Source organism: Eretmochelys imbricata, chromosome 3 (genome assembly GCF_965152235.1).
Source record: "Eretmochelys imbricata isolate rEreImb1 chromosome 3, rEreImb1.hap1, whole genome shotgun sequence".
Taxonomy (NCBI): domain Eukaryota; kingdom Metazoa; phylum Chordata; order Testudines; family Cheloniidae; genus Eretmochelys; species Eretmochelys imbricata.
Genome location: NC_135574.1, coordinates 186,228,004 through 186,239,247, shown reverse-complemented (window position 1 = coordinate 186,239,247; position 11,244 = coordinate 186,228,004). Strand labels below are relative to the sequence as shown.

Here is an 11,244-nt window from a genome sequence, read left to right as displayed (position 1 = left end):
TATTACACTGATGTCATGTGTGTGCCAAATTTAGAAAGCATTTGATTTTAAAAAATCTGTCCAGCCATTTTAAGGCATTGGCTTATGATCAAAAAATACTAAAACTAAAAATAGAATAAAGTATTTCCTGATATGCAAGAGAGACCAACATTTAAATACTTAAATTACAGACATGAAGTTCAGACTGCTGAGAAATTAAGCAACTTGTACTTATGCATTTTAAGCAAAAAGCTCTCTACAAGTGATCAGTGTTATTATTTATATTAAGTCTATATCATATGTAGTTTAGGACTGATTTGGTTCTCTTCTTGAAAGAAGGAAGGTGGCTGTGTTGGAACTTCTACCCGTCTTCAAATGGAAGAGACTGCACTCGGGTGGCAGATAACTGAGGAGCGTATTGAAACGATCTTGTCATTGATATAACTGATCCATTAGTATTGGCTCAATTTTGGCAGCTTTCATAGTATGGACATATTATTAGAATGAAAGACCAACAAATTCCGACGTGTATTTACCAAGAAATGCTGCTACATAGACAGCGATCACACGGACACCAAAAGCTTCCGTGGCAGGGAGGATCTTCATTGGGAGCAAGATTTGGTACTTTATCTGTGTATTCCCCAGGGATCAGAATGGTTATACACTGCTGATACTTGCAGAGCTGCCAGCCCTAAGTCTTAACATTAATGAGTCAGACCCCTGACATTGTCTTAAAAATCCTGAGATTTTAAAAATAAAAAGTGTAGGGTTCTTTATATTTGACTTCCGGTTTTGTCGCCTGGAGCAGGAGGCCAGACATTTACTGCTTGTAACAATGAAACAGCCCAGCGGAGAGTCTCACCAGTCTCTGGCCTCCAGACGCCAAGAACAATACCAAGCCCCAGAGACTCGCAGCAGAACGCCCAGCGCTAGCACCAGAGCGGTTGGCTCAGGCCCTGCGCGGAGCCCAGCCTGGCGCGGTATTTTAGCTAACAGCTCAGCCGCGGTAGCGCAAACCCCGCTCCGCCGCCGCCTTCCACAGACCAGCCCTGCCTCCCTCCAGCCCCCACTCCCAGGGCTCCGCGCGCGAGCCCGACGGCCTGCAGCCTCCGCCCCGCCCTGCACGGGCCCCAGCGAACCAGCCAGCTCCGCTCCGCTGTCAACGCCCTCTTCCCGCCTGCCCCTCTGCCCCGCCTCTCGACGGGTCACGTGTCCCGGCGCGCTCTGCTGAGTTTCCGGCTCGCTTGCGGCTCCTGGCAGGTAAGGTGGCGGTGACCGCCGGCGCTTACCTGAGGGCGCGCGGTGTTTGATGGGCACGGAGCTGGCCTCAGGGCTGGGCCCCTCGGGGGGGGGGGGGCAGGGGCTGAGTAGTCCCCGTCTCGTACCCGTCCTTCCCAGACAGCTCCGGCGCTGCTCGCTGTCTGTGACTGCGGTGCTAGGGGTGTTGAGAAAGGCCTTGGGGTGCGCCCCCCGCCCCAAGGAACACGCCCTGCTCGCCGATTGCTCCCTGTTCAACCGAAGGGGCCTGACTCGGAGCAGCGCCGCTGGTTGAGCGGAGCTGATGTCGCTTGAGGAGACCCCACTTCTCAGCCGGCTCCCGAGCCGTGTCAAGCTCTGGCTGAAAGCTGTCAACTTGAACGCCAGGTGGGAACTAAGCGGCAGCTCGCGTGGCTGGCGGAGCACGGGTCTGAGGTGCGGAGGACAAGAAGCACCACCTCACAAGTGGGCTGCCACATTCAGCACTAGTCTCCATTTCCCTGTGTCTGCAATCAGTAATAGGCTGGGGAGAGTGTGCCTTGTGGTGGCCTGGTTTCAGAGTGACACAGATGTGATAAGAAAAGGAGTACTTGTGGCACCTTAGAGACTAACCAATTTATTTGAGCATGAGCTTTCGTGAGCTACAGCTCACTTCATCGGATGCATACCGTGGAAACTGCAGCAGACTTTATATATACACAGAGAATATGAAACAATACCTCCTCCCACCCCCACGGCTGTTACTCTGAAACCTGACAGATGTGATAAGAATAACAAGACTGACATTCAGAAAATCAGTTTGTTCTGATGACCGGCTCAAGATGAAAAAAGTGCTCTTGGCTACAGCTGTTATCTAGGCATCTAGAAGCAGCCTGTAATCTAATAAATTCCCAGATTGTGGACCTGTGTTACAAAAGACAACTGCACTCCATCATCAAGGGTGCCAGTGTAATGTTCACATGCTTTCATCCAGACTGCCTAGATACTACAGTGCTAGGGGCCATATAAGTACTTATGGTGTGTGTTAGGCAGCATATTAGATTAGATTATTATAATGGACCCTGCAGCCTTAAAATCTAGATATAGATACCACAGTTTCTATCTTTGTCTAGTGAGGTTAGCCCTTCTTCCAAACCATAGTGTCATGGATGTGAGCAGCTGCTGTAGAAATGGGTATTGTCATCATAACAAAAACACTACAGCCCATGTCCCCTCTTACTAACATAATGGGTGGGATGATGATATAGAACCCCATGTAAGGGCACCTTTGGGGTTCAAAGATAAAGGCGAGCCATTCTAAGCTACAAGTTGTCAACAGTTCCACATGATAAAGAATTGCAAAGGCAGACTGTGTAAAATTTGAATGGATGCTTAATCCTCATCTATTGCCAGGAGGAGATGATTGACCAATACAGCCAGTGCAGTTTCTGTCCAAAACTTAGACATGAAACTTTATTGCCAAGGGTAAAAAAAAATCACAGGTTTCTTCAAATCTGTGTATCCTTAGTTTTCAATAGATGTGCGATATATCAAGGGGGTTGGGGCTTATGACTTATGAGGAGAGGCTGAGGGAACTGGGCTTGTTTAATCTGCAGAAGAGAAGAGTCGGGGGGGATTTGATAGCAGCCTTCAGCTACTTTGAAGGGCGGTTCCAAAGAGGATGGAGCCTATTTGTTCTCAATGGTGGCAGATGACAGAACAAGGTGCAATGGTATCAAGTTGCAGTGGGGGAGGTCTGGGTTGGATATTAGGAAACACTATTCCACTAGGAGGGTGGTATAGCACTGGAATGGGTTACCTAGAGAGGTGGTGGAATCTCCATCCTTAGAAGTTTTAAGGCCCGGCTTGATAAAGCCCTGGCTGGGATGATTTAGTTGGTGTTGGTCCTGCCCTGAGTAGGGGGTTGGACTAGATGACCTCCTGAGGTCTCTTCCAACCCTAATCTTCTATGATTTGTTCAGTAGCAAAAAACATTTTGCTGAACAATCCCACAGATTAGAATTAAGATTTTTGTTATATTTGGCAGGGTGGGTTTGATTTAAATCAAGTTTTGTTATAGCTTTTACTGCTACTTCTTGTAAGTATTCTGCTGTGCGTGCATTTCCTGATGTATCAATTGTTTCTGTAAGGAAGACATTTCCTTCTGTTGTCATATAAGCACGTACAACTCAATCTAAAACGATGGTACCAGAGAGTAACTAACAACTATATTTTTTGCTCAAACATGTGACTTCAGGAATAGTCCAGAAGGAAGACAGGCAGTCCTTAAGAAAGTAGCATGAAATAAAAAAGTTTACCAACCTGAAGATCCTGCATGTTCAGACATGTTCCTTTCATAATCTTCAAGGCAACTTCCTCTTGAGAAGGAACACTTTTCATGATGTTGTTTCATTTGAGCAACTAGGCCTTGCATTTCTTTGTTGCACTGTTTATATTTTGCATACCTGCCTGTCTTACCCACAGGCAGAGGAACTTCATTAAAATATTCCCAAACTGGGTCTCTTTTATGGCCTGCTGCCATGATAGGCTTTCCCTTCTAGTGAGAGAATGGTATTGGTAGATCTCAAATCAATGAAGGCTACACTCAGAAAGACCTCAAGACTTCTGGAATATGCTGCTCAAACAGTTTCACTTTTGTTTCTATTGCCTGTCCCTCCCTTCTCACATTTATCTCCAGACTTCTTCTCCTTGTCCAGATCTATTCTGCCCCCAACAATCTTCTATTCGTTGAACTTTTTGAAACTCTCTTCATTTTTAGAGAGAGGTAAGGGATTGACTCTGTGTTTCACAATTTGCAGAGAGACAAATCTGTTGAGGTCTCGGGGTTATTTCTCTGAGGGTTATTTCTCACCTCTATATATTATTTATTTATTTATTTATTTATTTAAAAACATTTTTGCTGTTAACAAGCATGTTATCTCTGGAGACACAAATCCACAGTTTGAGAACTGCAAAACTAAGCATCTCTGATGGTATCAACTAGACTGAGCACTGAGTCCCATTGGGTAGATAGAAAGATTAACCTAAATAATCTATACAGAAACCCCTAGAACCGCATAAAATTGGGTCCCTAATCTATGAACTATTGGAATTTATTTACAAAAATTTTCTTAAACATTACATGAATATATTGTCTCATACTATAGAATTTAAATTTATAATCCCTATTCCTTGATGAGACATCTTTGAGGTATAAAGTATGTTAATTAAAACTATCTTTAGATAGGTTTTTTCCTCAAAAAGCATTTTCTCAAAAAAATCCAATTTTTTAAAAAAAATCATTGATTTTTATCCACCCTGATATTTGGGGACTTGTAGATTTTTTTTTTTTTTTTTAATCTTCAGTCTATATAACTGACATTTTTCAAACTAGTAAATTCATTGTATAGTTCTCTAGAAGTGCGATTGGATGATAATTGATTCAATTTGGAATGACATAAGACAAGTTTTATGAAATGTCAAAAAGCAGGGTGGATAAATATCAATGATTTTTTTTAAAAAAATCAGATTATTTTTATTTAAAATCAGATTTTTTAAATCAATTTGATTTTAATCAAATCCACCCTGATTTCATTGTATCTTTTCTGTTCACAGTGAAGAAATGAACCGAGGGATGATGCTGAAACTGGAAAACCTGGTCCAGTTACATTGTGCTTGCAGACAGCTGCACAGTCTTTCTTACAGGAAAATTCACAGAACACAGTGGAAGCCTGTGAAGTCATCCACATACCCCATGCGGCCAATTCAGCCACACCCACAGCTTTGGCAAACAGACACATTCATCAGTGCTGTGCTCTCACAATGTAGGCTTTTAGCTACAAAGGAGGTAATGAACAAGTTCCAACAACTACTTTATCCCTGTCTGAAAGTACAAAGTGCAAAAAAAGCAATTTTTGAGCATTTTCATTATATAAATAGAAACTCTGTTAGTGATGAATTTATTGTGTATAAGATTGTTACTCCACTGTATAGAGAATTTACTTTAGATTTACAAGACATATTAATATATATGTAGATGCATTGCAGCTCTCTCCCGAACATTCATTTCAAGTTTTTTAAATCCAAATGTTGCAACACCAAAAATCTGAAAGAAAAACTGACTATAAACAAAAGTGAAAATGATTTTCATTGTTCAAAATGAGCGAGATGCAAAAAACAGTAAAAATGCTGCAAAGTGATTTTTAAATATTCACTATTTTAACAGTTCTTTCAGTAATTTTTTTGTAATGTAGGTAAAGAAATTTGTTTACAACTTACAATTTTTGTTTTCGTTGGCCCTTTAAATATTGTTTATTAGTCATTCCTTAATTTATGCCACCCATGTATCCTTACGCACGTGTCTTACTCCTTTGTAGGGGAAAAGACCAGGGAAACAGAAATTACCACCAATAAAACCTAAAATAGAAAGGCAGGAGGTAGAGATACAGCAGAGGATGACAGCTGAAGATCTTGCAAGAGCTATGGATAAAGACATAGGTGAGCCAATTTATTCTTTTGAAAGAAGATCCAGCAATCTTCTATTTAAGACAATAATGGAGTTTTGAAGAATGCTATAGGAAATGTCATGCTGGAATTATCTATATTATAGTTGGATTAACACACCTTGTCTCATCAGGATCCACAATAATCCCCTGTCCATTGCCAGACAAACTTCTTATATCAGAGTTTTAACAAAATGAAAAGAAAATGTTAGTAGCCATATAATCCTGATTGTGAACATTTTGTGGAACACCACCGTTAGATAAGACATGTTTTTGCCTTAATTGAGGTGACTTTTTTTTGTATATATGTCTCTGTCACCTACATCTTCTGTATGTGATTTTCCCCCCCCATGTTCTTCATTTTCCAGCCAACAGGTAGAGAATTAGAATAGCACCATCTTCCTTATGGTGAAATGCTTTACATATGAGACAAATTGTGAATGAAATTGACTAGGATTATGCAACTGTTTTTAAGCAAATGTTTCAGTGCAGAAGCATAGTACCACTCTAACACTACATCTTTAGCACAGCTTTCCACCGGACATCAGTCAGGAAGGGCTTGGTGTGTTGAGGTCCCCAAGCTGAAAACTGATGCTAAAAGACCAAACAAATCGCAGTGGTGTTGCCATATTAGTGCATGTTTTGAGCAGCGTGTATAGTTCTTGACTTTTCACTAGCAAGCAAGCAAGAAAATTATAATTCCACTCTTTTAAAATATTTTCTCATCTAGAACAATGTGGGCCTTGTCTGCATTGGAAATTAGCCTCAATTTCAACCATTGCTGTAGCTGTACTAGTGCAAAACCCAAATGTAGGCAGAGAAAGCTGGGATTTACACCAGTAGAGCTTACATCTGTTTGAAACAGGAGTAACCTCCGTCCATGCAAATTGCAACTTCCCTTATTTACATTAGAGGTTTGCAGTGGTGCAGCTGCAGTGATGGCTGAAATTGGGCTATTTTCCCAGCGCAGACAAAGTTTTACTTACTAATATAAACTAATAAAGTTTTAGGGGCATAGTGCTACATTTTTACACTTTCAGCAAATATTATACATTTGATGCCTGAAATCGTTTATCAGAATCATATTAATTTTCAGGGTTTTTTTTATACCTAATTCTGTACTCATGTAAATGCCCACCTTAACAGCCTTTCTCAGCACAGTGCTGAGAATAAAGAAAATCTGCCATGTCTCTTTGTGTATGTCTGAGATGTCTGCTTACTCACTAAGTTTTCCAATAGTGCTCATGTCACTCATTAGCAGCTCTTAATTGTTGCAATGTTTCCTGCATTTCCAGTACTACAAAAGAGGGGGAATGAACCGATTTGCCTGAGAGTTTTGTCATCCTCTGTGGCACTTCTCTACCATCAAATTCAGATGAGTTGAGTTCCTTTGATCTGGTAACCGCTGAAATAAGTAAATAAAACAATTGGATCAACCTAGACATTTTTAAAAAATGTTCCCCAGGTGATAGGAGAAAGTGTCCTCTTATTTGTTGGTGCTGTAGCACACTCAGTATGAATTATAATGGGATACGCTGGGATAATAGAGGAGGTACGTCTGCAAAATAAACCCATTTGCTCACTTTCTCAGAAACCTGGTGGGGGAGGAGAGTCTTACCCTTGGTTGTGCATGCATTAGAGGGCAAAATTCGGCTGTTAATTTCGGCTGGTTCCTATTTGCAATTGTACGGTCCCCCCTGCCCCCCTTCACAGTTGCATAATATACCTCTGGCAACTGCTGCTATAGAACTAAATGGGAAAGTGTTTTCAGCAATCCCTAATGCAGTTTAACACCTGGAAATAAGGAACCAGCGCCATGTGACCAGCATATTCCCATGGACCACCAGTAAATACTTTTTTTGCATCACCAGTTGTCCGGGTTTTGCACTACCACATGTACATGAAATTTTGGTTCTATTACTAGTCATTTGTCCTGTGCATAGGATGAAAATATATCATTGTATACCCTTATACAAGGCACTGGTGAGACCTCACCTGGAATACTGTGTGCAGTTCTGGTCTCCCATGTTTAAGAAGGATGAATTCAAACTGGAACAGGTACAGAGAAGGGCTACTAGGATGATCTGAGGAATGGAAAACCTGTCTTATGAAAGGAGACTCAAGGAGCTTGGCTTGTTTAGCCTAACTAAGATAAGGTTGAGGGGAGATATGATTGCTCTCTATGAATATATCAGAGGGATAAATACTGGAGAGGGAGAGGAATTATTTAAGCTCAGTACCAATGTGGACACAAGAACAAATGGATATAAACTGGTCATTGGGAAGTTTAGACTTGAAATTAGACAAAGGTTTCTAACCATCAGAGGAGTGAAGTTTTGGAATAGCCTTCCAAGGGAAGCAGTGGGGGCAAAAGACCTATCTGGCTTTAAGATTAAACTCGATAAGTTTATGGAGGAGATGATATGATAACATGATTTTGGCAATTAATTAACCTTTAAATATTCATGATAAATAGGCCCGATGGGATGTTAGATGGGGTGGGATCTGAGTTACTACAGAGAATTCTTTCCTGGGTATCTGGCTGGTGAATCTTTCCCATATGCTCAGGGTTTAGCTGATCACCGTCTTTGGGGTCGGGAAGGAATTTTCCTCCAGGGCAGATTGAAAGAGGCCCTGGAGGTTTTTCTCTTTCCTCTGTAGCATGGGGCACAGGTCACTTGCTGGAGGATTCTCTGCTCCTTGAAGTCTTTAAACCACGATTTGAGGACTTCAATAGCTCAGACATAGGTTAGAGGTTTATTGCAGGAGTGGATGGGTGAGATTCTGTGGCCTGAGTTGTGCAGGAGGTCAGACTAGATGATCATAATGGTCCCTTCTGACCTTAATATCTATGAATCAAAAAATTGAAAATTATGCATATTAATAAAATAATTAAATCATCTAATTAGATTATCCTGTTTCAGAACAGCTTATTGAAGATGATTGGCCCATATAAATATACAATATTATAGGAATGTTTTATATTAATAGAATATTTTGGGAAGATGTACATTAACTACTGTGTGTATAAATCATTTATTTATACTATTTATTCACGTACAACATACCGAGAAAACTGCTACTTTTCCTTCACTGCCCTGCACTTCCTTGAATGGAGCATTGGATGAAAGCACATACTGTATTAATGGGTACCTCTATCTCAGGTATCTTCTGGAGGATCAAGTGTAAAATGTTTTTACTATTTCTTTAATCAGATCATGTGTTTGAAGCCCTGCTACTCACAGGCATTGACCTAGACTCACTAGAACCAGATTCCGTTTTGGAAGAAGTCTGGATCAAGGAAGTTGTTAAAAAATCAGGGATGAAGTACAAATGGGCAAAATTAAAACAAGAAAAAGTCAGAGAAAATAAAGATGCTGCGAGAAGGTATAATTGTGATTGTTCTTTTGATTTTTTCCTACTACTATTAAAATAGCTCATTTGGGATACACAGCTGATAATATTTAAAAGATAAATTTTAACTTCTGGTTTGATTCCTTTGCCCATGTAATTGCTACATCAATGTTAAGACGCATTCTGTTTTAGTTTATGTTGATTTTTGTGAAACTGTCTAAAAATGTTGCTTCTTGCTTCATCTAATTGGGATTGCTGTATTAATTGATGCTGATTTAAGTAAGATTGTTTGCTATAAAGAGGGGAAAAATGCTTTAGTTAGCAATGATTTTTTATTACATTTATTTCTTTGTGAAGACTGGGGAAGAACTTGACTGTTCTATTAAACACTGAGCTATGATACATGGCTACTAATTATGCATAGAGGTCGTTATTGCCCATCGATATTACACAGAGTGTTTGACAAAACGAATGTTTTGCTATTATTTTAGGCCTCCTGCTGATCCAGCTTTATTAACCCCAAGGCCTCCAGTTGTTACTATATTGGGCCATGTTGATCATGGGAAAACAACTTTACTTGACAGTCTGCGAAAAACTCAAGTGGCAGCAATGGAAGCAGGAGGCATCACCCAGCATATTGGTGCCTTTCTTGGTATGATTTAACCATACATATAACAGTTTGTTATACACTATATATAGTAGTCAGCTTTGCTTACAGTTTACTTGAACTGAATACAATTATATGCAAGGTTTTTTGCTATATAGCAGAAAAAAACGTGAACATACTGCTTGGATGGACCTTAAAAGCATTAAGCATACCATTTGCAATGTTGAAATAATATTATAAGGTCTCGGTCATTTGGGGACATTAAAGATCCCGTGGCACTTTTTGCAAGAGTGAGGATTTAAAAAAACCCTGCATCCTAGCCCAATTCCAATTTTGGTAATTGTAGTGTGCCTACCTGCCATTCTTCTTGTAGTTACAATTGCATATATTGTTCTTCCTTCCTGTCCTAGAGAGAGGTAGCATGGTCTAGTGGAGAGTACGTTGGGTTTGGATTCCGCATTCTTTTGTTTTGTTCACAGCTCTGCCACTGACCTTGCTGTGGGCAAGTCATTTCATATTTGTGCTTCAGTTTCCCTGCCTGTAAAATAATTATACTTCTCTTCTTTTATAAAACTCTTAGAAATACATAGATTAAAAGTGTTACGTATAGTTTTATATAAATTAAAGTGTTGGATAGTGTTGCTTTTTTAAACTGAAGGCTTGCTGTGCTTCACCTCAAAACTCTCTCTGCATTTCAGTGGTGGGTGAAGTGATGTATGTACTTTAGGATGTTTATGGATAAAAGGCCCTGTGATAGATTTTCAGAGGGGACTGAGGCAGTCAGGCATCCAACTCCCTTTCGACAAGCGTCCAGTTCCGATTGTAGATCTGCTATAGATCCCCTTGGAAGCCCCAGTCTTTATAAATTAAACTCGTCGTCATCCTTTAACCACTGAGTTTGTCTCTAGGGTTATGCTCATTAGTAGCACTGCTTTTTTCACGTTTTTGATATCTGCTATGACAAACAGTGTGTTAACTTTCATAGATGATATATAAATTGTTCATAGAGGAAGGTGTATTAGTTCAAACAAAACTATGGGAAAGATTATGCTTGAAGTGTATTGTGTTTTAAATTATGTTTTCACAGTATATTTGCCTTCTGGGGAAAAGGTAACTTTTCTTGATACTCCAGGACATGCTGCCTTTTCAGCAATGAGGGCAAGGGGTACACACATCACTGATATTGTCATATTGGTTGTAGCCGCAGAAGATGGAGTAATGAAACAAACAATAGAATCTATTCAACATGCTAAAAATGCCAAAGGTACGGTATATTTGACCTTTTAACATTTCATTTTTTTTACATTTGTGGTGTGTTAATATCCAGCACTATAAACCAAGACATGCTGTAGTAACAATTCAAAGAATAAACACGCGTACAAAACATATATCAGCCTGTCCTCTCCCACAAAACATAATCCTCGAACCAAATCCAAGTCCATTCAGGTTGGGGATGTTTTTCTCCTTAAAACAATCCTATGGAATAACTGAATGTATCCAATGAAGTGAGCTGTAGCTCACAAAAGCTTATGCTCAAATAAATTTGTTAGTCTCTAAGGTGCAACA

General features: G+C 40.1%; 1 protein-coding gene across 3 annotated transcripts in view; it reads left to right on the top strand.

Moving 5' to 3' along the window:
* Window positions 1–1,189: 1,189 nt before the first annotated feature.
* MTIF2 (mitochondrial translational initiation factor 2) overlaps window positions 1,190–11,244 on the top strand; it is a 28,791-nt gene continuing 18,736 nt past the window's right edge. The window contains exons 1-6 of one of the 3 annotated variants that reach the window (XM_077813944.1): window positions 1,190–1,239; window positions 4,831–5,062; window positions 5,592–5,712; window positions 8,933–9,104; window positions 9,563–9,723; window positions 10,880–10,942. In XM_077813944.1, the coding sequence (XP_077670070.1) occupies window positions 4,838–5,062; window positions 5,592–5,712; window positions 8,933–9,104; window positions 9,563–9,723; window positions 10,880–10,942 (742 nt within the window). In that variant the 5' untranslated portion in view covers window positions 1,190–1,239; window positions 4,831–4,837. Of the gene's footprint in view, window positions 1,240–4,830; window positions 5,063–5,591; window positions 5,713–8,932; window positions 9,105–9,562; window positions 9,724–10,765; window positions 10,943–11,244 lie in introns of all 3 variants that reach the window. The other 2 variants (XM_077813943.1, XM_077813941.1) reach the window with 2 other exon arrangements.